Source organism: Pempheris klunzingeri, chromosome 19 (assembly GCF_042242105.1).
Source record: "Pempheris klunzingeri isolate RE-2024b chromosome 19, fPemKlu1.hap1, whole genome shotgun sequence".
NCBI classification, from domain to species: Eukaryota; Metazoa; Chordata; class Actinopteri; order Acropomatiformes; family Pempheridae; genus Pempheris; species Pempheris klunzingeri.
The window spans coordinates 21585149-21612067 of NC_092030.1; the positions used below are offsets into that span (position 1 = coordinate 21585149).

Below are 26919 nucleotides of genomic sequence, written 5' to 3' on the forward strand. Positions count from 1 at the left end.
TTGCGGTTAAACAAAAAGGAGGCCTGTTACAAATCCATTGCACAACACTGATTACACAAGATTACAGCCAACATATTAATGTGGATGCTTTGCTTCATCTGTACCGTTAAGTCCTTTATGAAATGTTTTCGTTGCGTGGCCAATAAGTCAGAGAAGCTGTGAGAGTAAACTGTTTGACATCTGGCTCAGTGCCCATCCAGCCTTTAATCGTCCTCTGAGTCCCTGAAATAACAGATGTGATAGCGTAAAAGACTCAAGATGTAGATGTAGTGTGAGGAAAAATGTCATAAATCAGATGCTGAAGAGGCAGTAAGACGGATGGAGGGAGGGGGGGTGATAATGGGAGTGTAATTAATTCTCGGGTGAATATGTTGTGAAACAGCATGTGGTTAGTCTGAGCGGGGACCAGCCCAACACCAGGACCTGTTCCTCATTACTCTGAAGGGTCCGGCCTCTCTCTCCTGCGCACTAGTCTCCACTTCTGAGTTATTGATTTCTTTGTTTATGTGATTCTCTGCGTTCCCGATCGTCTGAGTCAGTTTAGGTGTGTCTCACTGAACTCTGCTGGTCACTGGTAACTGAGGAGGGGGGCAACAATAAGAGTTATCCTCTTCAGAGGACAAAGTGCCCTCTAGGGTGGCCCCCCAGTGGAGAAAACACTAATGTGGGTGCCCCCCCAGTGGAGAAAACACTAATGTGGGTGCCCCCCCAGTGGAGAAACTTCTACTTCTCACTTTATAACCAACTTTATAGTGTTTTATAGAACTTTAGTTGTCTTACAGTGCTCTTGTTTATCCTCTATCCTCTGTGGCTGATCCCCACAGACCCCAGTGTTTAATGTGGCGCCATCTCATGTGGAAATGTGACAGTAAAGATCCTTGAGTGACTTTCTAGTGGAGAAAACATGATGGAGTGGGTGCTTTGCAGTGGAGAAAACCCAAAGAAGTAGATGCCCTTGTGGTGGAGGAATCACGGTGAAGTAGGAGCTCTTTAATTGGAGAAAATGTGATGAAATTGGTGCCATTTGATTGGAGAAATCATGTTGGAGTGAGTGACTCTCCAGCGGAGAAATCATGGCGCTGTGGCTGGAGAGAACAAGACAAAATGGAGGGTTTGTAGGTGAGAGAATACGTTGAAGTAGGAGAAAACATGAAAACCTTCCAGTGGAGAAAATGTAATGATATTGGTGCCATTTGATTGGAGGAATCATGGCGCTGTGGATGGAGAGAACAAGACAAAGAGGATGCTGTGAAGTGGAGAAAATCAAAAGGAGAAATCATGGTTAAGTCCCATCCAGGGTTCCTTTCCGATGGAGAAATCATCAAACAGGATGAATCCCCCTCTAAGATGTCCTTCCTGCCCGTCTGGTGGAGAAAACATGTTGTTTTGCCCTTTGAGTGACTGTAACTGATGAAGAGCCTCTGAGTCTGAGTCTCACTCTGACAACTCTAATCTTAACCAGCGTTTGTTCCTGTTTCTCCATTTTTATGACAGGAAACAAACTCATTTTTCACCTTTTAGACATAAAATTCAACACAAGAGTAAAAGATGCGGCACAAACTTTCTTCTTTTGAAGGTAAAGAGCGTGTTTGCTGTAAGCCCAGTGTGGACCAGGAGGGAGGGCAGCAGTCAGAGGGAGCAGCTCTCCAAATCAAATATTGAGCAACACGGGCTGGATGCCTCCTCAGGGTGGAAACAACCCAGACGGTTTAATTTCACCCACTTAGAGTCACTTTCCCACTTCGGACCAACAGATCCGGACACAAACCGGCACGTTTCACCGGTTTGCGTAAAAACAAAGACTCACCTGCGTGCGTCAGGGCGCGTGCTGCAGCTCCTCAGCGTGTTTCCGCTGGTTGGAGCCGACAGGAGGAGGCTGTCCTGTCCTCCTGTCTGTCCTCCTGTCTGTCATCCTGTCTGTCCTCCTGACCCACCTCCACCAGCCTCATCTCTCTGCACAGCTTCAGTCCGCCGCAGGAGTCCAGGCAGCGCACCGAGCAGAGGTAGGACACTTCTACTACTTCTGATGGGGATTTTAAAGACTTTCAGGCTCTTTTCCCCTTTTTGATTTACTGGTGAATCATTTTATGGCACAAAGAGAAAACATTTAAGAGCTCTCTCGCTCTTAAATCAGTGTTTGGCCGCTTTCTTCCCCACAGTAAACACATTTAATCATCTTGTCGGGCTGATTAGCTGCTGTGTTCAGATGACTGAGACTTTAATGAGAACAACAAGGAACAACTTAGTGAACTGCGTTTGATGCAAAGTCAGCAGGAAAAGATGTGGAAACACTTTAAAAGTAGAAAATAACATAATTTATCATGACCATAACCAGCTGCACCATCATAACCTTACTTGTTTATGTGTAGATCATTTAAAAAGGTTGTTTTCACACAGAATTAGGAGGAAAAATGTGAGTTTTTGCATAAAAGTATCTGCTGATGGAGTTATTTTGGATCCAGAATGACAAAACTGCTTTAAACAAATGTGAATTAAAGCATTTTGTCACTAAGAGTTTGTTATTATCTGCTGATTTTGAACCTAAATGAGTTTCCAGTTGACTCACAGGATGGACTTTAACTGACGGAGTAAACTGAGTGATGACGTCTGAATTAACTGACTTTATCTGCTAGAGATGTTCTGTGATGTGAGAGTGCAGCATCCAGGACTTCAGACAGACCTGCTGCTGGAGATGTGCCACAAAGACAGAAGTACTTGTACTCTTGTACTTTATAGGAGTATTACCACAGTATCACCTCAGTATTACCTCAGTATCACTTCAGTATTACCTCAGTATCACCTCAGTATTACCTCAGTATTACCTCATCGGCTTTCATTTGGCTCAGTGAAATAAATGTATGAGATAAATTAGAGTAAAATGTCTTTACTATATCTGCCAGCGTTTACAGATACTGTGAGCTGCAGAAACTGAATTTTACAGTATTGAAGTGTGTGTGTGTGTGTTTTGGCGGTGTGTCTGACCTCGGCGCTGTCACGAGTGTGTGTGTGTGTGTGTGTGTGATATCTTCCTGCAGAGGGAGGGTGGAGGTGTTTCACATGTCCGACATCCTGTGACGAGCTGATAGAAACAGTGACTTCTTCCTCTGTGACGTCATAAACGTCCATGTTTGAGCTTAATACTCTGATACAGTATAAAACAGTCCGTACAGCAGCACCACACTGTGGAGGCGGCCATTTTGCATCTGTTATTTTTAAGACTTTACGTATATTTTAGTGCTTAAACTTGCTTGAATGCAGGAATTATACCTGTGGCTGAGTATTTTTATAGTATTTGTACATGTTGATGTTTTTCAAGGCGTCGGTGAGAGTGAAGCTTTTGTGTTGCTGAAGGCAGAAATATATGAATATATAGCAGAAAAACACCTGAAGACATTTGTGTTGTTTTCCTCGTCTGCTGAAAAGTCAAAGGAAACAAAGCTAACATTAGCTAGCTAGCTCACAATGTATAAATATTCCTCCATATTAGCCACAGCGTCTGTAACGGGGCCGGTTGTTGCTCCTCACTTCAAAACAGAATCGGCGCAGCATTTAGCTAGCTAGCTAACAACAGCGCTAATCAGAAACAAATCAACAGAATCATGCTAACAACAGTGAATGTCGCTATAAATATAAAGTGTGTTTAAAGCTAGTTTGTAGCTTGCTAATTGCTGCAGTGCTTCTGGGGTCATTCATGTCGTTTTGAAGTCAAGTGATTGTTTCTCTTTTTTTTGTTTTCCACGTCTGCTAAAGTAAACAAAGCTAACATTAACTTGCTAGCTTAATATACATGTTTCTCAATATTAGCCACAGTGTCTGCAAAAGGACAAATGACCTCAGAACCGGAGCAGCATTTAGCAAGCTAGCTAGCTAGCAACATTGCTAAACGGAGATAGATCATCAGAATCATGCTAACAGCAATTCATGTCACTATAAATATGAGGCGTGGATGAAGTTTGCTAATCACTGCACTGATTCTGAGGTAATTTATGCAGTTTTTAATGAAGTTGCTGATCTTTTTGTCAACAAAAAATGCAGTGATTTGCTCCTCGTGTCCTCGAGTCTGGACTGCGCTAAGTTGTCGCACAATTAACTATAAAACCACAACTTCCTGTTTATAGACATTTTTGTTGTTGTTTGTACGGATCAAACAGTTTTGGTAACTTCTGACGGAGCCATGCTAGCTCTCTCCATCTGCTTCTTCTCTCTATGCTACGCTAAGCTAACCAGCAGCTAGCTGTAGCTTCATATTTAACGTACACTCAAGAAATGTCGAACTATTCCTTTAGTTGTTTATATCGACATTTTCTGATTTGATTTATTGGCCCGTTGCATCAGCTCCATGTGAAACCGCCTCCACAAACCGAGGTCTCGCTCGCTTTCCCCACCGATCGGCTCGTCAGCTGTCAGCGCCGTCGATCACATGTCGGAGTCGTCATAGTTGTGGTCGACCACGCTGAGGACGGCTGATTTAGAGCCCAACAACATGGACTCTCAGCCCAACAACCCCTCTCTGTGTGCTGGCTTAGACTTGGCGGCTCCACCCTGACCCCCACCCAACACACACACACACACACACACACACACACACACACACACACACACACACACATGGGCTGTGGCCTGTATGTCAACCCCCCAAATGAAAAGGGGTGTGTATTCTCTGCAGTCACTCACACACACACACACACACACACACACATGCAGTCAGCTTCAATTTGTGTGAATTGCAGGAAACAACAGGTTAAATGAACGCTAGTGTGTGTGTGTGTGTGTGTGTGTGTGTGTGTGTGTGTGTTTAGATGTTAATTAAGACTTCTCTTCATTTGCCTGATGAATAGGAGTTTGTGTTTGCCGTCTACTGGCTGCAGCTTTTAAAGGAAATGTTCCCCTTAAATAGTCCGTGAGTGTTTTTCAGCGCTGTTTGTGCAGCAAACACCTTCTTCAAGACACGTTTTCTGAACTTTGCCCCCCTTTTTTTTCCTTTTTAGCAGAAATATAAACAGAGCGAAAACATTTATTCAAGGTGAAAACATCAACAGACTTTGTTTCCTGCTCAAACAAGTGAAATTGAGATGAGCTTTGAAATATAAACAGCTGTTTGGAGCTGGGTGAAGACACACGGCCCACGTGACTATGGGGAAGGCATCTAGTTATTAAAGCTGGGCCATATCTGCACATATTTTAGTGTCTAAATGTCTTCAATCGTCCACTAAAAGAGCTTGTTTGATCCACTGACAGGCTCAGAGTGTTATTCTAAGTGTGTGACAGCATCATGGAAAGGATCCCTACAGAGAGAGACCTGGAAGATCCTTTTGGTTTAACCACAAACAGCACACACACCAGACTACATTCACTAAAACAGGGATTTGTGTGACCTGAACTAACCCTTTAACACACCAAAGTCGCACAATAACACAAACAAACTCACCAATCGAGGCAGCTGTAGATCAGCAACTCCTGTGTTCTGCCAGGTAAAATCACTGTTTTTGTGAATGGAGTCTGGTGGCGTTGAAACAAGCGATATAACGTATGTTTCTGGCTGAACAAAAATGATAAATAGAAAAAATTGAGTCGTCCTTCAACACCTGCTGATGGTGCTCATTAGTGAAGAAGGTATTCACATCTAATGACATGTTATATCATAAGATCTTTTGTGTTTAACTGCAGCTGTTGCAGCACTCACCTCGGAGCCACCAGACTCCATTGAGAAAAACAGTAATTTTACCTGTCAGAAAACAGGAGCTGCTCGTCTACTGCTGCCTCGATTGGTCAGACTGCTTCAGGCAGCAGTTGACTGGTAATTCCTTCATTCTGCCTGGTAAAATCACTGCTTTTCTCAATGGAGTCTGGTGGGTCAGGTGTAACTGGAACTATTTCTTGACAAACAGCTGTGTATCCATCCGCCTACTACTTCTGCACAGCTGCTTTTGGTTAGTTAAGTTTCTGTACAGATTAAAGGTTTGATTATGTTGCTAAGCAAAGTTAATCACCTGCACAGCATCTTTTATATGAAATATTCCTAATTTTTCCTTTTTCATGAACTCACATGCCACTCAAGCCAGAAGAAGAGGACATGGGATTCTCACAGCGTTAACCTGTTTAATATCATCCCTAACTCTCGGCTATGACCAGCGCTGAACTCTGACCTTTGGCTTCTCACCCCCGGCACCTTCAGAGGGGGTTAAAGACGAGATAAAACCCCTCATATACGTCCGTCTCCTTCTCAAAAACACAGAGGCATGCTGGGAAGAGGAGCTAGATTAACTTTTAACGGTATGGCTCTCCTCAGGGTCAAGGCAGCGGCTCAGTGGGAGAGAAAGTGTCGTAAATTAGGGGGAGGATGGGGTGAGGAGAGAGGAGAGAGGTGAGAGGTGGGAGGAGGGTGAAGGGAGGGACAGGAGCTTCACCGGCCTGATTTATTCTCTGGTTCATACAGTTGGAGCCAATAAATATAATTAATAAAAGTTACTTTTACTGAAATTACTGCAGCAAAGTAACACACACATGAAACACTGGATCTCAGATGTAAAACACCAATTTTACGTCCATGAACACACCTAGAAATCAGAGTACAACAGACGCTCCTTATAACTGCAGAACTTGCCTGAGAATCGTGACATTTTTAATTTTCTTTCGGTGTCAAACTCATCCACTGATCGCTGTCAGTACGTCCATCGCTGCACTGCAACAAGGAACCGCTAGTCAATTATTCGGCACTATTTAAAGCCGTTTTCAACCAAGTCGTGGAGCTAATGTTAGCTTAATTAGCTAGCTAGCAGCAGTAAATTAGATGTGCCAATTTCACTTTGAATTAAACTGTAAGAAACAGAAACCCCAAATCAACCAGCACTGAAATATTTAAAGGACAAATAAAGTATTTCTAATCAGGAGCTGCTAACAGCTTATTCGGCACTTTTCATGGCATCAGTTTGCCAAAATGTGAACAAAAACAGGGTGCAAAGGAGAATAATGTTACCAGAACCTGCACACAGCTGAGAAAATAGATCCTGTAAGAAACTATAATGACTATAATGACTTAATATCTCAGAATAATGACTTAATATCTCAGAATAATGACTTAATATCTCAGAATAATGACTTAATATCTCAGAATAATGATTTAATATTTCAGAATAATGACTTAATATCTCAAAAAAAAGATAAACTTCCTCAAAGTATTCCCTCAGTACCTAAAAACAACCTGCTGCTGAATATTTGGGGAAAAGGAAGAACCGTTTGGACTTTTCCCATGAAGTTTGTGTGACTGAGCGTTGCCGTAGCGTGCGGCGTGCTGAGGTCACAGGGACGATGTTCAGGAAGCTGCATCCTTCAGACGCAGCGTCCTGATTGGACGTTAGAGCCTTTGAGCCACCGGCCACCAAACCTGCCCTCACAGGCCCACTGTGCTCCACACTGAGGACTCTTTGTAGCCGCGGGGGTGTGACGGTGACGGTGACGTGCCGGCGGGCAATGGACTGGATTGAACCCGCCACTATAACCACAGAGGAAAACGTTCTGTACGGCGAGGAAACTGACTGAGCTATTTGTGAGCACCGAAGGGTGTGTGTTCGGTAAATACCCCACCCATGGCTTCCTACCCCACCCACAAACACAAATACACAGAGTACGAGCTGTCACGAGCGGCGGCGTCCGTGCGTTTGGCGAGGTCGACTTTTCCAGAGCAGGTCGTCTCACAGCTGCTGAGACCTGTTACATCAGGCTGCTCTGGGACAGAGGAGCTGAATATAGCAGCTACAGGTGGAGATACCTGCACACACACACACACACACACACACACACACACACACACACACACACACACACACACACACACACAGGAGACCAGGTTCACTACAGCAGCACAAATGTTGGATGGAGACGACGTTTCTGAGCTATTTCGAGGGCGGCTTTAGTGGAAGAATGACGTAATTTTTGCTATTTTTAAAGCAGAACTCTGGTATTTTTAAACCTGAGTCCTATTTTTACACATCCCGGTGTCTGAATGACTGGTGGGTAGTAAAAGTGTTGGAACTGGTCCAGTAGATCACCTCAGCCAGCAGCCACCAAACGGGCTGCAATGGAATTATGGAAAGGATCCCTACAGAGAGAGACCCAGAAGATCCTTTTGGTTTAACCACAAACAGCACACACACCAGACTACATTCACTAAAACAGGGATTTTAGCTCACAGAGTTGCTGATCTAGTTTGTTGGTGTAACAGTGTGACTATGGTATTTAAAGGGTTAAATCACATCCAAATGAATCCTTTAAAACACCGAAGTCACACAATAACACAAACAAATTTAACAAATTGTGGCAGCAGTAGACCAGCAACATCTGCCTTCTGCGATGTAAAATCCCTGTTTTAGTGAATGTAGTCTGGTGTGTGTGCTGTTTGTGGTTAAACCAAAAGGATCTTCCAGGTCTCTCTCTGTAGGGATCCTTTCCATGATGCTGTCGCACACTTAGAATAACACTCTGAGCCTGTCAGTGGATCAAACAAGCTCTATTAGTGGACCTACTGTGATCAGGTTGCCCCAAAGGATCATGCTGCAATAATTATTTAGACTCCAGCGTTCTCCTTTAACGTTTTACGCTGTCAGACTTTAATTTAAACGTGACTTCTATGGCCTGAGGAAACGTGTTGATTGTTTGAATCTCTGCAGTGACGCTGGAGGTGACCTCTTATCTGTGTAACGGCGTCAGCTGAGCGTCCTGCAATGTTCTCCAGAGCTCTGAGCAACAGCGGCCCTGCTGGAGGGAAGACTCCACAGAGATAGCAGCACATTAAAGACTCCGCCACCGTCTCTCCTGCTATTTACGCCATCACACTGTGCAGCCAACCAGAACAGCCTGATTCAGCTCCGTCAGCCTGAATAAGAACGAGGAAACTCAGCATCTAGTCTTCTGTCTTTGCTTCTTTTGACTTTTTATGTAATCATGTCGCGACAAAATTAGCAACAACCTCAACATTTGAATCCACTGCCAGTCAAACCAGATCCAGCAAAGTAGCAAGGTTTGTGCTAAGCTAGTAGCAGCTAAAGTGTCCTGGAGGAAAAATGACAATAATAATAATACTAATAACAAGTTCATTTGTATAGCATCTTTAAAAACAAACAGACAAAGTAAATAAAGACGAAGAAGAAAAAGACAAAACCAGTAGAGAGAGAGGGCGGGGGAGGAGGTAAAAGGCATTTAAAACATTTAAGAACGCAAATATAGATAAATACAAATGAAAGAAGAAAAGCAATAATAAAAAAACGATCAAATAAAACGATAAAAACCAATACAGAGTAAAAATAGAAGGGTGACTTCACAAAACGTGAGTGACACAAACTGATGGAGGCACCAGACTCCATTCACAAAAACAGGAATTTTACCTCACAGAACACAGGAGCTGCTGGTCTGCTGCTGCCTCCATCAGTTAGTTTGTTTGTGTTACTGTGTGTTACACAAATACTTTCTTGGATCCAAACTAAAGCCAGTTTAGACTCTAAAGTCACACAATAACACAAACTAACAAACCGATTGAGGCAGCAGCAGACCAGCAGCTCCTGTGTTCTGTGAGCTAAAATCACTGTTTTTGTGAATGGAGTCTGGTGTGTGTGCAGAGAGACACTCTGAGCCTGTCAGTGGCTAAAACAAGCACTTTTAGTGGACCTACTGTGATCAGGTGCAGTTGTCCCAAAGGATCACATCTACTGGACCAGTTCCAACACTTTTGTTTTTGTGTTGATGCACTCTCTCTCATGTTGTGGATCAGGTCTAACTGTCCTGGGATCCCTTTCAGATCTGTTAAATCTGTTAAATGACACCTTTACTGCTCTCGTCCTCTCACTGTAACATAACTCCTTGAGCTCTTCGGTCTCTAACCGTCCCCCCGGGTCTCTGTCAGACTTTGAGGCTTTCGTCGTTTCACAGCTCGTTTATTTCTCCTGCTGAAGGAGGTTTTGCGAGGATCAAGCCTGCGTTCGCTCTGTCGTAAACATCAGTGGACAAACAGGCTCAAAGCAGCAGGACGCCGCCGCCGTTTCTGGAGAGACACGTGAAACTCCTCAAGTATCAGTGTCAAAGATTAACCCCACTTAAAACAACAATAAAACCAAAACAGCACAAGACAAAAAAAGGTCCATCTCTATATAAAATAGTTTGTAGATGATAGAAGAAACTATTTCTATAAAATACAAGTTATTATTATTATTTATGATGAAATTGTCTCGATTTGGTCCTTTTGAGCAACACGTTGACTCTTATTTCTAATAAATCGATGCTGAAATGAGAAGTTTGTGTGCAGAAATGGACTTTTTTCTTTGTTTTGGGGGGTTTTGATTCCCTGAGAGTCACAGCAAAGTGGTGTGTGTGTGTGTGTGTGTCGCCATCCACTCAGTTTAAGAAATAATGTTATTGTGTCCTCCTAAGGGTGTGTCTTCCAGAGGAGGTGTTGGTGGTCCGCTCATTGGGAAATATCTGCTGGTTCCTCGTCTCTGCACTTGAATACTTGCTTTGTTATTTGTCCGCGCTGAGTGAAACAAGGAGCTGCACTGAGCGGTCAGCTCGGCCAACGGCTGCGTCATGTGGCTGCAGCCTGGTTTCTTTGTGGGCGCCAGATGTTGTGATTCAAGCACGTGTGAAACGGAGGATGTGTTGCAACTGAACCTGCAGTCAGCAGTCGGGTCTGAGGGTGAAAACAAGTTGTCAGTGAGAGATCTGAGAGCCTCGGACAGACGCGGTCAGGCTGTCAAAGAGGCTGCAAGCAAGTGCATACACTCACGACAAATGGTGGGACAAAATCTGCCAAACCCCATAAGAAATTTAGAGCAAATTATAGAAGTATTTCACTGCTAGAAAGATAAAACAAGGCTGTCTATACAGTAGAAAGGTGCAAGGATTTGGATGTTTGGGTTATTTTGGACCCAACACAATATTTTTATGACACACAGTAACACAACAAACTAACTGACTGAGGCAGCCGTAAACCAGCAGCTCCTGTGTTCTGCAGGGGTAAAATTACAGTTTTTGTCAATGGAGTCTGGTGGCATTTCAGAGCTGTTTCTGGTTACTGGCTGAGATTGTTATTCTAAGTGTGTGACAGCATTAAGGAAAGGATCCCTACAGAGAGAGACCTGGAAGATTCTTTTGGTTTAACCACCACAAACAGCCATTATATCGCTCTCTGCACACACACCAAACTCCATTGAAAATAACATTGTTTTTACCTTGCAGAACATAAGAGTTGCTGGTCTACTGCTGCCTCAATCAGTTAGTTTATTTGTGTTATTCTGTGTTATACAAATACTGTGTTGGATCCAAACTAACCCAAAGTCACACAATGACACAAACTAACTAAACAATCGAGGCAGCTGTAGGAGAGCAACACTTATGTCCTGTTCTCTAAAATCCCTGTTTTAGTGAATGTAGTCTGGTGTGTGTGCTGTTTGTGGTTAAACCAAAAGGATCTTCCAGGTCTCTCTCTGTAGGGATCCTTTCCATGATGCTGTCACACACTTAGAATAACACTCTGAGCCTGTCAGTGGATCAAACAAGCTCTTTTAGTGGACCTACTGTGATCAGGTGCAGTTGCGGACCAATTCACTTTTTGACACTTTTTGTACCTATCAGCCATTTAGACACCAGAATACGTGAAATTAGGATTAAAAATACTAGAAACACAAGGATTATTGAGGTTTTAAAGCTCTTATCACACTGATCTCTACATCAGAGGTTTGTGCTGGTGGACTCGTGTTGTGCTGCAGGTACAGGTGCAGGTTTACACATTATGACTAACAGCCAGAGGAGCAGGTGTGCCTCTTCACTGGAACAGCTGATCCATTTTCAAAGGAAGACTGACTGATTCACAAACACTTGTTCCCCTAAGAGGATTTCCAAGCAGCACGATGGCGTCTTCGACATGAATGAACACCTTGTAGATGCAGTGAAAAAGAAAGAGGTGCAGCTGTGCGGTTGGACAATCATCAGGTCCTGCATGAAGAAATGTAGCTGTTTGAGTGTTTTGGGTGTTTTCATGTGTGGGTAAATACATCTTGAATTAATCTTCTCAGTTTACACCTCTTAATGCCAAACAGGCTGCAACGTAATCCTTTGGGGCAACTGCACCTGATCAAAGTAGGTCCACCAGACTCCATTCACAAAAACACTCATTTTACCTCACAGTAGACAGGTGTTGCTGGTCTACTGCTGCCTTGATCCGTTAGTTTGTTTGTGTTATTGTAAGTTACACAAATATTTTATTGGATTGAAATTAACTCAAAGTCACATAATAATACAAACAAACTAACTGATCAAGGCTGTGGTTGACCAGCAGTGCCTTTGTTCTATGAGTTAAAATTACTGTTTTTGTCAATGGAGTCTGGTGACAACGTAATATTATCTGGTTCCAAAACTTTTTATACCTTAGACAAACAGAGTCCAGGCTTAAAAATACTGGGATTACCCTTTAATGTGCTTAGGGGTATTTTGCAGAATATGATCGGGCCATTTAGATGTCTGAACTTGCTTAAAGTGTTTTACATTTGTAGAAGAGGTGAAAGTTCGTGTAAACACAGCTCTAATGGACTCCATTACTGTGCCGAACGGCTGTTCTCCTGTGAATAGAAACCGCAGAGGCCAAATAAAAGAGAATAACCAAACAAGGAATGGAAACTCTTAAGTGTGCTCACCAGGCGGACGTCTGTGTGATGGTTTGTTCTCTTCTCGAACACTTCAGAGTATTTACATTTTTGGGGATCTGACTTTGTTGTCTGGCTCTACTCTGTGACATACGTATACTGGATCCAGCCTGGTGAAACAAATGTGGATCCTCAGAAACCAGATGAAGCCACCAGCTGTTCATGTTACTCCTGCCAAAAAATTGACACGATAGTTTTGAGTTTTGCCCGAAATCTGTTGATCTTATGAGCATATTCATAGTTATTCTGGTGTAGCTTTGGGTTTAAAATGCATATAAAATCTTGATGTAACCTTAGATGCATAAATATCCCAAGTTTAAAGGATAAATTAACCCTATTTCTACATTTTTGGGGTGGTTGAAGTGACTAAACAGCCATTATATCGCTCTCTGCACACACACCAGACTACATTCACTAAAACAGGAATTTTAGCTCACAGAACACGAAACTTCTTGTTAGTTTAGATCCAAGTTCAGGTCAGTTCAGGTTGTGACTAAAGGGTTAATTCAGATCCATATTAACCCTTTAAAACACTTAACTCATAAAACAACACAAACAAACTAACCAATCGAGGCAGCAGCAGACCAGCAACCCTCTGTGTTCTGCGAATTAAAATGACTGTTTTTGTCAATGGAGTCTGGTGGCTTTGAGGAGGGCGATATCACGGCTGTTTGTGGTTGAACAAAAGAGTTATCCTTTAACACCCGCTGATGGTGCTAATCATTGAACAAGGTTTCCTTATATAATGATTTAAGATCCTTTTTGTTTAACCACAAACAGCTGTCATATCTCACACCAGACTCCATTGACAAAAACAGTCATTTTACCTTGCAGAATATATAAGTCGCAGATCTACTCTGTTTGTGTGACTGTGTGACTTTGGAGTTTTAAACTGTTATTTTGGATCTAAACTAATTCCTCAAAATGCCAAAGTCACACAATAACACAAACACACCCACTGATCGAGGCAGCAGAAGACTAGCAGCTGCTGTCTACTGTCAGGTAAAATTACTGATTTTGTCAATTCAGTCTGGTGGCTTTGCAGAAAGCGGCGCATCAGCTGTTTCTGGATGTTCTTTTTTGTACCTGCCGCCAAAAAATATGTAAAAACAGGGCCCAGGTTTAAAAATACTGGAGTTATCCTCCTCCTAAATATATAAAACATAAGGTTGGGAGGCCGTTGTGTGATTTCTGTCAGCTGATGTAATTTGTGAATTTCCAAAATAACTGTGGTGAAGAAAGAAATAATAGAGTGACATGCAATTTTCATCATAGAGGTTTTTTTTCTCTCTTCATTTTCATGATTAGCTGCCAAAGTCATACAGGTACACACACACACACACACACACACACACACACACACACAGTGCTGACCTTGCAAAATCAACCTCCCTCAGCTCAGTGCTGGCGTGTGTGACTGTGTGTGTTCTTGTGTTGGCCTGTTCCTGTTGAATCAGGGACCGGGAGGAGTCCCACGTGTCTCTGAGGGACAAAAGATTTCTTCAGATCCAGCTGCAATAAATCTGTTTCTTCACCCATCAGTGGGTCTGACCTCATCCGAAGACAACGGCTCTTTGTAGTCACAACACAAACTGTGTGATTCGTCTTATTCCTGGAAATGTAATCCTAATTACTTTTACAGTTTTAGTTTTACAGTTTTATAAAAATCTGATGCAGGCAGGAGTCCTGGTACAGACACATTGTACTGCTGTGGACGGGGGCAGCAGGAAAACAATCTGAGTACTGCTTCCACTACCGTTAAACTGAATTAAATAAAAGACATATGTAATCCAGCCGAAGCTTAAAAATAAAATGTGACACATAAATTAAGTTGAGAACGTGTTTCTGGGGACTGCAGGCCAAACTTCATTGGGCAAACCCTGAATTTAGTGTTTTCTCTCCCTCACGTGTTGAACTCGTCGGACGTACTGTATGTCCTTCTGCTGAGCTGTGAGAGGAACCATCAACATGCTGTCTGACACACACACACACACACACACACACACACACACACACACACCTGGCCTGTGAAGACTTTGGCCTTGTTTACCCTCCACACAGATGGATGCTGAGGAATGCCGTTACTTTGGAAGACACGTTTACTAACTGCTGTGTTTGTGAGGCCTTTTCCCATTTATGTCCACATCCTGGTGTCTGAATGACCGGTTGGTACTAAAAGTGTTGGAACTGGTCCAGTAGATCACCTCAGCCACCAAACTGACAGGCTCAGAGTGTTATTCTAAGTGTGTGACAGCATCATGGAAAGGATCCCTACAGAGAGAGACCTGGAAGATCCTTTTGGTTTAACCACAAACAGCACACACACCAGACTACATTCACTAAAACAGGGATTTTACCTCACAGAACACAAAACTTCTTGTTAGTTTAGATCCAAGTTCAGGTTAGTTCAGGTTGTGACTAAAGGGTTAATTCAGATCCATATTAACCCTTTAAAACACCAAAGTTACACAATAACACAAATAAACTAATCAACCGAGGCAGCAGTAGACCAGCAGCTCCTGTGTTCAGTGAGCTAAAATTACTGTTTTTGTCAATGGAGTCTGGTGGTTTTGAAGAGAATGATACAGAGGCTGTTTGTGGTTAAACCAAAATGACAAATAGAGCTCAGGTTTAAAAAAACTGGAGTTATTCTTTAACACCTGCTGATGGAGCTAATCAATTAATGAGGTTTATATATTACTATTATATATTATTCCTCATCATTGATGGAAAAGCAGGATTTTACTGTTGGAGCTGCAGCTGATGATTATTTTCTCCATCGATCCATTGATAGTTTGTAAAAAATGGTGAAAATAGTGAGAAATGGCGTCACGATGAGTCAGAGGGCAAACTTTAGAAACTGTCAGATAGTTAAACTTATAACAGAACATCATGTTTTTAAACTTCTTCACATGTTTTGCATGTAAAATGTTAATGTCAGTGACTAAAGTCACCGTATGAATGTAGTGGAGTTAAAAGTGGAGTTTTTTTCTATGAGGTTTGGTGGAGTATTTGTATATTTGTACTTCGGCTCAGTACTTGGAGCTAATGGAGCCTGACACTCCGGCTCTCTGCATCATTTCTGCTGCTGCAGTCGTCTCGTCCTCCCTCCCTCTCTCCCTCTCTCCTTCCTCCCTCCTTCCTCCCCCCTCCCTCCCTCCCTGCTTCATCTGTTTTTTTTCCTGCTGTATCTCATCGTCTTCATCTCCTCTATTCTCATTTCACACATCAGCTGCTCTCCTCCAGTCCTGCAGAGAAAAGTCAGACTCCGAGTTTTTACCCTTTTTAAAAAGGACGAGTTACAGCCCCCCCCCCAACACACACACACACACACACTTACACACACACACACTCCATCCACCTACTTATCGCTGTAACCCCACCTTGTCCTGTCCCAGTGCACGTAATGACTATTTTCAGGCAGGGAGGGGTAATAAGGGACGTGTGTGTAACTGGCCCAGTGTGTGTGTGTGTGTGTGTGTGTGTGTGTGTGTGTGTGTGTGTGTGTGTGTGTGTGTGCTGCAGAGTTGTTCTGCTGACTGCAGGAGCTCCACCTGGCAGAGGGGGCCATGCAGTGCATCAGCAATTTGGGGTGGAGTGAATGAAGATAAGGGGGTGTGTGTGTGGGGGGGGGTAAGGATCAATCCAAATGACAACCCCCTCACACACACACACACACACACACACACACACACACACTCCCTGAAACAATACACTCAGTCTCAAAAGCAACACCCAGACTCTCTATGGAAGTCCAGAGCTGCCAAAATTAATATCAAATCATTTAAAGGCAGAGACGCACTGTTGGAGAAACTAGCAAGAGGTGCTAATACTCATGATTAAATACCCCCCTCCCTCCAAAGCCCCTCCCCCACCACACCTGAACGCTACCTGACTAATGTTACTGATGCGCCGGGTTCCTCGTTCGTTCTGTTCACAGCTGCTGACTGAAACTGTTTCCACCAAACTCGAAGTGCTAATGTTTGTGCTAACTGTGGCTAATGTTTGTGCTAACTGGGGCTTATGTTTGTGCTAACTGGGGCTAATGTTTGTGCTAACTGTGGCTAATGTTTGTGCTAACTGGGGCTTATGTTTGTGCTACCTGGGGCTAATGTTTGTGCTAACTGGGGCTTATGTTCGTGCTAACTGGGGCTAATGTTTGTGCTAACTGTGGCTAATGTTTGTGCTAACTGGGGCTTATGTTTGTGCTACCTGGGGCTAATGTTTGTGCTAACCTTCATAGTAAAGTGGAGCCTAAAGCTAGAATCAGTAACAGAAGCACGGATCAGGACAGCCAATCAGAGCGCAGATTTCCCCTCCAGGTTACATTCACTAAAGCGTCTCTGTGGGAAACCAGAGCTTTCTAGCAGACCAATTTTTAGCCTGTTTTCGTATTTGCAGTGATTTTGTACGTAACTGGCCTGCGGGAAAAATTAGCTTTGCATTTGGTGAAAACACACTTTTAGTTTTTTGCTATAGGACGTGATAAAGCAGCACTATTTTACATTTATGTTTATTATTTTGCATTTATTAATACAGTATTATTTCTGAAAAATGACATATTTTAATTTAATGTGTGATTTTTGTCAAACACTCTGTGGAGACAAAAGAAAAGTTGAATTTGAACTTGATTTGATTTAATATCGGCAGCTCTGGCCCTCCGTACACACACCCCTGAAAGTGGAGGTGAAGTAGTGACTCCCCGTCTGTTTGGGACGAGTGTGAAGAGGATGGGCTGCAGTGAGTGTGTGTGTGTGTGTGTGTGTGTGTGTGTGTGTGTGTGTGTGTGTGTGTGTGTGTGTGAATGAAGCCTGAGGACGGGTGGGGGGGGTGGTTAGTGGTTGTGGGGGGGTGACGCTGCACTGAGGCTCAGTCTGTGTCTGAAGTTGTGGACTGTCAGTGTCACCGGGACATGCTGCCGCCGCCTTGCTCTGCTGGATGACAGCGAACAATCACCGCACAGTACGTATGTGTGTGTGTGTGTGTGTGTGTGTGTGTGTGTGTGTGTGTGTGTGTGTGAGTGTGTGTGTGGTCCACCCTCTCTCAGGACGTCCAGGATCATTCTTTAGTTTTTGTATTCTGGCTCTTTGGGGTGAGGTTTCTTTTTGGTTTTTCTTAGCGTGTGTGTTTGTCTGTAGACGTGATCGGTGGCGAGGACGCCGATCACTCTGCACCCCCCCCACAGTGATTACAGAGCTCTGGGGGGGGGGGAGAAACAGCACTGCAGATAGAAACACAGCATCTGTAGAAACTCTGAGCTGAGCTGCAGGCAGAGAGCTTGTAAATGACCAACTTTAACTTCTCTATGTGCTGCAGCAGACCTGCAGGAAGCATCACGCTGCTGGTCATACGTGTGCTCATCTCTAACCCACCTGTGTGTGTGTGTGTGTCTCTGCAGTGATCACACCCCCAGTTTGGTGAGCGAAGATGATTCCCGTGCTGATCAGTGCTCTGATCTCACTCAGCGTAGCAGCCAGCAGCGACTTGGACGTTCTCTACCCTGAACTGGAGCACTCCAGAACCATCTATGTCACAGGTGAGTGTGTGTGCAGGTGAGTGTGTGTGTGTTGTCGTAGGGACCTGGGTGATGGAGCAGGCCGAGCAGCTCCAAGCACCAAGAGGAGCAAATGTCTGTTTTTGCATTCCCACTTTTTGATCAGACAACTTTTTAAACATTTTAGCAGGTTTGGATCAAAATCAGTTCGTATCATTTTGTAGGATGTGAATTATAAATGATGTTTTTTTTGTCCTCACTGAAGCTGTTTTCTCATATAAGCTCTGAAAAACTCCTGCTGAGGTCGTAGTTCAGCGTCTTTAAGTGTTTAACCGAAACAAAAACAGCTTTTATTTCACTAGAAATCACAGGAAGTCTCTGTGCCATCAGAGGGGCGTTCAGGTCCAGTCGGAAATAACAGCTTCAGCACTGAGGTCCAAACTAAACATCAGAGAACTACAAAACATACAACAACTAACTAACTAACTAACTATGTTACTGCTCCCTGAATATCTTTGAGCTCGGCTTTCAGCCACTGAGCATGAAGAAGTTTGACCTTCAGGGTTTCTGGTAGAAAAACTTCAGTCCCAAGTTGATGTAAAGAGGCGATAGTTTATTTTTACACACTAGGATCAGACACTGAAATGCACATGATGTTGAATCAGGTCTCAAATGTGTCCAGATGAGTGAAGCAGCTTTGCAGTTTGTCTTTATAAACTATGAAATATCTGCGTTACACATCACCTTTAATCTGCCTCACTGCTGAAACTGGAGCAGAACAATGAAACGCTGATATTTTATGCTGCAGAACAAACTGAGCAGCTTTATTGGTTTAGGAAATGTCATTTTCTGGTGTTAATTAGATAAAGAGTTTCCTCCCCGTGTCCATCACTCATCATGCAGCCCCACTTTTAACTGGAACTCGGCGTCCGTGTGTGTTTGCAGAGTTTTTAGAGGTTATTTCCTGTGTTTTCCCTCCCTGAGTTCAGCTCAGCAGACTCACTCTGCAGCAACATTCGCCTCCCGGTTTATCAGCTGCTGCGGCTCGGAGATAACGCTGCTATGTGGGGATTATTAGCTCACTGAGATAAGAGCTATCTCATCAGCGCTTAGATTTCTAACAGAGAGAGGAAAACACAGCGTAGGTTTTATAGTTTACCCAAGAAGGTAAGAAGTTTACGTGGCCTGCTGATAGGCTGTTTAAACACCGCCGATCAGTCAGTCAACGTATCAATAGCCCTGGTAGGAGTAAAGCCAGCTGTTAAACTTGTAATGATTTGCAGCGTTTTATTCTAATGATCCAAACAACATGTGAGCACCAGTTTAGAGCAGGCGTCCTCACAACTAGTCGTGTTTTCAGGGGGTTAAAACAGCCGATGTTTACGTAGGCGACCTCTAGTGGCCGCAAGTGAAAGATGAGTTACTTTAACACATGAAAGTGTAACTCAAGTCACAAACGGAACCAAAACCATCATCTCATTCACGTTTTGCTGCCCAAACTTAACGTACATCACATAACGTAACTTCAGTAACTAGCGGACTCATGCTAACCCATCAGAGCGTCCTAAACCTAACCAAGCTGCACTCGATTCGCCATGGTAACGTACATCACATACGAAAACATCCGTTGTTTTAGGAAGTCGACCTGCTGTGTTGATTCAGTGTGACAGAGTTCATTTAGTGATTATGATGCTTTAGTGGACGATTCATACTCGAGGAGTTGACCTTTGACCCCTGAGACGTCAGAAAGGTTAGTGAGAAGTTTGATTTGTTGTTTATGAGGCCTTGAGATGATGAAGGAAGCACCTCGTGGGCAACAACCGTTTGCTTCCTTGTGATAACGGGTCGATTATCTCGTTTTCTCCAGATAATTAACTTGTGATCTGGAGCCGCTCTCGGCTTCAGCGCTCAGGAACTGATGAAGCAGCTAAAATAAAGTGCAAACTCTCCCTTTAACACCTCGACTGTTCAGAAACATGGGATCAATACTCCGTCAGTCAGCCGGATCGGATGGACGGTGACGCAGCAGATGTTAATGTAATGTAATTGTGTATTATAACATTTTATTTATGTTCTTATTGAGACTTAAACACACACAGCTGCTGACTTTATCTACAGGACATCATTTAATGGCTCCACTACAGTTACCATTCATTTATGTCACCTTCAGGCGGCTGCAGCTCCGACAGTGTACCACTGAGTGCTAAAGGAATAATTCCACATTTTACCTGAGAGCTCCAGTATCGTGGAGGCTGCTCACCGCTACATGGACACCACACTGAGGGAACAATGTCAGTAGATCTGGATAAAATACAGAATTACTTATTAGTGTGCTGCAAAAACAGAAACATGAGACGATACTAAATCACATGAGGTCCTCTCGTAATACTACACCTGTGCAAACTGGGGTTTAGTTTTGTTAAACTTTAGAGACCTAGACGAGCTGTTTCCCCCGTCTTTCAGTGTTTATGCTAAGCTAGGCTCAGCCTCTTTTGCTTCTATAGCTGTTTGACTGTAGCTTTTAAGTTTAAAAACTAAAAACTTGCATAAAAGTCTAAAAACTTCAGATGTGCTTTGTCCACCATTTCTGCTATCGCCGCTGGTTGGTACCAAAAGCATTCTGGGATACGTGGCTGTCAGAAGTCCACACAAGTCACCACCCGATGCATCCTGGGTAAAACTCGACTTAATGCAGACTTTGAATTGGAGCAGTACTTCTGCTGCGAATGATGACGTTTCACAGTTTCACGAGAACAAGAACGCAGATACGTATGAGGTGTGCTGTTGTCTGTGCCGTTACCATGGAAACGTCAGATTCACGCTGTCGCTCTCGTACGGAAAGAAAAGCAGAAAGAAGTGTTTTTCTTTTTACCTTCTGAAGACCGAAAAGTTGATGCGACGGTCTTGACTGTGTTTCAGAGAACGGCCCTCGGCTCTCGGTGACGGCGGATCAATCGAAGGTCGTGTCGAGGCGAGGCGGAAACGCTACGCTGCCATGCAGGATCCACAGGGACCAATCGCTGGCGCCCAATCGGAAGATGAGGATCAAGTGGACCAAGCTGACCTCCGACTACCTGAAAGAGGTCACAGTTTATATATTATTCATCTACACCTGCTGCACCTGCTGATTTTAGCCGCTGGAGTCCAAAGCTAGTTAGCATGGAAGCTAACAACAGCAACAGGTCGACAGACTGTCTAGAAATGACTGTTAGCCTGTCGTTCTTGTTAGCTTACATGCTAACCAGCATTGAACTTAAAATAGAAACAGGAAATGACTCTTAAGTGGAGTGTTTCTTTGCTGTATCATCTTCATTTTAAGATAAGCTAAACTATGCTAAGCTAAGCTAAGCTAAGCTAAGATATTCCTTTATTGGAAGTGGAGACCACAGCATGTAGTGATTCATCTTTAGTTATAGAGGATCTTTGACCTGAATTTGCAAACGTACAATGGCAGCAAAAGATTGTTTTACAGTAGAAAACCCGGTGAAAACTGTGACACTGTGCTGAAATAACAGAACAGATCGGACATTAAACACATCCTGAGCATGTCTACTGGTGTTGCCATGGAGACACATGCATGGTACGGTGGCTCGTGACGACCAAACAGGACAATTATTCAACACAAAAATCAAATCAAAATGTTTGAACAGAGAAGTTATTTTAGAGGAACTTTGGTTTAAATGCAGAGGAGCAGAACGAGTGAGCGGCAGATCATTAAATTAGCAAAATAAAATGACAAGAAACACCCGAACAATCGATCAATAGCTGATATATTGGCCCAATCGCCACAACAGGCTGACCCTCCTTCCTCCCGCTCTAGGTGGACGTCTTTGTCGCCATGGATTACCACAAAAGGAGTTACGGCAGTTTCCACGGACGCGTCCACCTACAAGGCTCCTCCCCCGCGGACGCCTCGCTGGTCATCACAGAACTCACCCTGGAGGATTATGGGAAATATAAATGTGAAGTCATCGACGGGCTGGAGGATGGAACGGTGGTGGTGTCCCTCGACCTTGAAGGTATTCAGTGATAACTTTAAAATGGGAGCAAATTTTTTTATTTGTCCAAAAATAAAATGTCTGTTTAACTAAATTTAGCCCGGCGAGCAGAGACTGCTGGGGGGAAAGTCAGGAGTGTTTCTGCAAGCGTCGTGTACGTCGTTTTGTTTCAGAGCAGACGAGACGAGCTTTCATTCACTCATCAATAACTCTTTTATCTGGTCCCCACCTCTCCATGTAGGCATCGTCTTCCCCTACTTCCCCCGTCTGGGACGCTACAACCTCAACTTCTACGACGCCGAGCGGGCGTGCCGCGACCAGGATGCCATCGTGGCGTCCTTCGACCAGCTGTACGAGGCGTGGCAAGGAAAGCTGGACTGGTGTAACGCCGGCTGGCTGAGCGACGGCACCGTCCAGTACCCCATCAACACCCCCAGGGAGCCCTGCGGGGGCAAGAACACGGTGCCGGGCATCCGCAACTACGGCCTGAGGGACAAAGACAAGAACCAGTTCGACGTGTTCTGCTTCACCGCCCACTACAAAGGTGTGTGTGTGTGTGTGTGTGTGTTTACCTTCATTTAACCAGGTCGCTCCTAAACACAATAGTCCAATAAATCAGAGCAGGCTGGAGAATCTGACCCCTGAACAAAGAAAGTGAGTTCTCAGTGTTCAGAACCAGACTCCATTGACGAAAACAGTCATTTTATCCAGCAGGACACAGGAGTTGCCGGTCTGCTGCCGCCTGGATCTGTTAGTTTGTTTGTGTTTATTGTGTGTTACAGAAATATTCTGTAAGATCCAAACTTAACATTTAAAGCACCAAAATCACACAATAACACAAACAAACTAACTGGTGGAAGCAGCAATAGACCAGCAACTCCTGTGTTCTGTGAAGTAAAATTGCTGTTTTTATGAATGTAGTCTGGTGTGTTTGAAGAGAGCAATAAAACAGCTGTTATTGTCTCTGCCTCTGGAGGGATCCAGCTGTCTCTGCTGTCATCTTGATCCCTTTTGGCTCGAGGTTCAACGGCGCCAACCGAGATCTGGCTGCCACAGCGGCGACCTGCTAGAAGGCAAAATACGCTGCCTTTCAAACAAAGTTCCTGAAAGAGACATTTAATCAATAAATGATGATTCCCAGATAAACACTGCAGCCTTTACTTATCTTTGTGCTCACCTGCCCTCCTCTTCTTCTCCTCCCAGGTCGGTTCTACTACCTGATCCACCCCTCCAAGTTAACCTACGATGAGGCGGTCAGGGCGTGCCAGAAAGACGGCGCTCAAATCGCCAAGGTCGGCCAGATGTACGCCGCCTGGAAGCTGCTGGGCTACGACCGCTGCGACGCCGGCTGGTTGGCCGACGGCAGCGTCCGCTACCCCATCTCCCGCCCCCGCCGGCGCTGCAGTCCCACGGAGGCCGCCGTGAGGTTCAGCGGCTTCCCGGACAAAAAGCACAAGCTGTACGGCGTGTACTGCTTCAAGGGCCAAAACTGAGCCGCAAAACACACACTCTCACTCACACACACACACAACCTGCAAACACACATCAGCATGCACACACACACACACACACACACACGGTGGCTCACTAGTGAACACTAGTGGGGTGAAGAAGAGACACAGGAGGGATTTTTGGAACAAACACATTCAAACTGTGATGCTTTACTTGGTGGAGACCTTGAGAGAAGAGTCGTGTTGTTGCTTTGTGGGACCTGATGCTCTACGAGGGTAGTTTACACATATTTAAGGTCCATATTATTTAATGAGTGGCTTTGGAGGGGGGGGGGCAGGTGGACTGCAGCCGTACCGTCACGTGACGAGGAAGCGGGACGTCCGGCCTGAGAAGACGACTCGTGCTCGGACGGATACTTTGGGCACTTATCTTGTTTTGTTCAAGACCCGGAACAGCGACAGCAACAAAGCCACAAAACACAGCTGAGAACAGGCGACGAGAGCGAGATGCATCCCGCCACACTCGTCAGGAGGCGGGAGAAGAAGCCGAGCACAACTAAACCGACCTTTGCTGTCCATACTTAACAAGGTGCTACGACCGGTACTTTGTACTCCATCTTACCGTCCAGTATTTTACGTTTTTATACAAATGTGTTGGACCAAACATCAGCCTCATCACCTAAACGAGTAAGAGAGAGGAGAAAATAATCCAACTGTTAGCATTGTTTATGTTTTCTAAGTATGTAGAATATTATTATCTAGAAATGTATTTCTGTTTACGGCTATTTTTTGATATACTGTAGAAATATTTACATTATTATTTCCTGTCTTCTTTCGGCCAAACTATCCAAGTCTATGAAAACACACGACGTAGCAGTAACAACGGTGGGAAAAAAACCAAAACAATTCCACAATAGAACAGAAAATAAAAGATAAAGCAGGAGAGCAGCAGTAGAAGATGCCTGGCATGAATAAAAACAGTTCAGTACACAAAGGCGTCGACCTTTGTGGCTGCATCTCTGTTTGGCTTCATCTTAGACTTCAGAGCATGACTTCGCTTCTACGAGCAGATCTACTCACACTGCTATCTAACTAGCGCCTCCATAATATGAACACTGTAGTTTCTCATGGCGGCCGAGCAGAGCCACGTCCTGCTTGGTTTTGTTGCTGCCTTCGTCAGCTCGTGTGCAGGATGAGCTTAAAACACTGCTGCTAGGCAACACGGATGCCAAAAAACACCTTTGCTGTTGGAGTGTAGATGCCACCAACGCTAAGAAGTTAGCGAGCTAGCAAGTGGGTGACGTTAACGCAGGAAATGTGAGGCTGTTGGGACATAAAATTACTCTTTATACGGCTAAAATTAGAAATATATTCACCTCTGTGGTTTCTCGAGGGCGTCAACAACACGCTAACTAAGAGCTTCCAGAAAATTTCCACTTCTGTAGTCGTGAATACCAGAAGAAGGAAATACAGAAAACACGACAGCATCTGAAGGCAGCATGTAACTCCACTAATGTTTAATCTACGTTTGATTTAGTGGGTTCAGATCTTTAATGGTGTTTTATCGTGATCCTACCGACGTCGCCTGTCCGCCCAGACTGATAAAACTGTTGCCCGTGTCTGAACCAACATTTAAATCCAGTATTTCCACAGACCTAGTGGCCAGCCCAATGTGTGTGGAAATTTTGGATTTAAAAGTTTTTAAAAAACAGTTCGATTAATGTTGATTTCTTCATCAAAACCACGACGAAGCGTCTTTGTCGTTTTGTCTGTGACAGTAAAAAAGACGAGCTAGACGAGCAGAGCATCACAAGTTTCTTCAAATAGTAAAATCTAAAGAAAAGTTGCCTGAAAGGACATTTGTTAATGTTTTTAGTGCCGTTTTATCAGTTGTATTTCACACGGTAGCTCCTGAGTGATAAAACATCTACCTAAGCTACCGAAATTCAGAACTGAACTTGAAAAGCAGCTCATGCTAACACTAATGTTAATGCTAATGCTAATGAGGCTTGGGAGGTAAAAGTAGCAGATTCATGGACCAAATAATCCACAATCCCAAATGAGTTCAGGATTAACGTCGGCCGTCAAGCATCTAAATCTTCCTCTGAACTCCACTGAATGAATTTCGCTGTGTTGATGTCACCCGACATCTTAGCTGCTCGTCTAAAGCCGATATACAGTCTGCATCTCTCCCGCCATCGCCTCATATCAAAGATGGCGGCAGGCAGGAGAGCAACAGCTGTAACCATGGTGACCACATATCAGCTGTAGCCTCGCCGAATGCTCAGCAAATTTTTTTTGTCTTACGTAACGTAGCAGAAAAAGAAAGAAAAAGTAGAAATTCTTCCTTCTTATTTCTTTAAAGAGCTTTTATTCGCTTAAAAAACCAGAGTTTGTCTCTTTTGTATACATTTGGGACGTTTTCACTGTTGATGCGTTTTCAGCTTGCAAATTTGCATCTTTTGCATCTGTACGCAATCGCTCCACCTCTGTAATCCACTGAACACACAGTCGTAATTTCCCAGAGCCGTAAAGATTACAGATAAAAAAAATGAGGCTAACATTTCGCTGATGAAATCTAGACTGAAGTATCTTTAGTTTTTGTTAAATAACAATAGTCAAACGACCAAAATGTGACTAAAACGCGCAAATTTTTGTCAAAATCTGGTGCTAAAAGTAACATTTGACTTGACTGTGCGATCATAAAGATGCCTCTGGAGACGCCGTCCACTTCTGGATAACTTCAACAACAGCGTGTTTACTTGAGGGAACTCTCAGTGACTGGATGTGTACGTACGGCGTGCTGAGGTCACAAATGGGACGAGGCCAGGCCACGAGCGAGCATTGCTTTTCCTGGCAGCGACCGGCTCCCTGATTGCTATCTAAGCTCTGCACGACACGTCTCCGAGGCCCCGATCGCTCCCTGCATGGAGCCACTAAGGACCATGTACGGGTATCAGAGAGTAAACGGGGCAAACCTTCACGCCGTCCCAGCTGGCCAGGACGCCGGTTTAGGTCACTAACTTGGGCCTGGTGCAGCGTTAGCTTTACTTTGCTCCACCCGAACAATCAGGAGTCCTGCTTCACTTATCAACGACTGTATAATAGCTTTCTGTAATGATTAGCCAGAGACGCTGTGGGGAACGACATTTTATAAGAACAACAGCTGTGAAGTAAACACTTAGCGAAGAGTCTTCTGCAGAGTTGCAAAACTTAAAGATTTCTTCCTTTTAACTTGTGTTGTTTTCATTAATTGTAAACAGTTTGCAGATGATGTTTGAAGGGTTTGA

The 26919-nt window shown here is 44.0% G+C and overlaps 1 protein-coding gene across 1 annotated transcript; it reads left to right on the forward strand.

The window, feature by feature from the left end:
• The first annotated feature begins 1981 nt into the window (after window positions 1-1981).
• Window positions 1982-23671, forward strand: hapln1b (hyaluronan and proteoglycan link protein 1b). Its single transcript, XM_070850615.1, has 6 exons — window positions 1982-2003; window positions 18085-18222; window positions 21100-21263; window positions 22001-22199; window positions 22420-22722; window positions 23382-23671. The coding sequence occupies exons 2-6, from the start codon at window positions 18114-18116 to the stop codon at window positions 23669-23671; spliced, it is 1065 nt and encodes a 354-aa protein (XP_070706716.1). The 5' UTR covers window positions 1982-2003; window positions 18085-18113.
• The last annotated feature ends 3248 nt before the right edge of the window (window positions 23672-26919 follow it).

Excerpts from the sequence above, each read along its gene's own strand:
- hapln1b (XM_070850615.1), top strand. The coding sequence starts at position 18,114 with ATGATTCCCGTGCTGATCAGTGCTCTGATCTCACTCAGCGTAGCAGCC. Across the intron at positions 21,264-22,000 it reads CCTCCGACTACCTGAAAGAG|GTGGACGTCTTTGTCGCCAT; the intron begins GTCACAGTTTAT and ends CTCCCGCTCTAG. Across the intron at positions 22,723-23,381 it reads CTTCACCGCCCACTACAAAG|GTCGGTTCTACTACCTGATC; the intron begins GTGTGTGTGTGT and ends TTCTCCTCCCAG.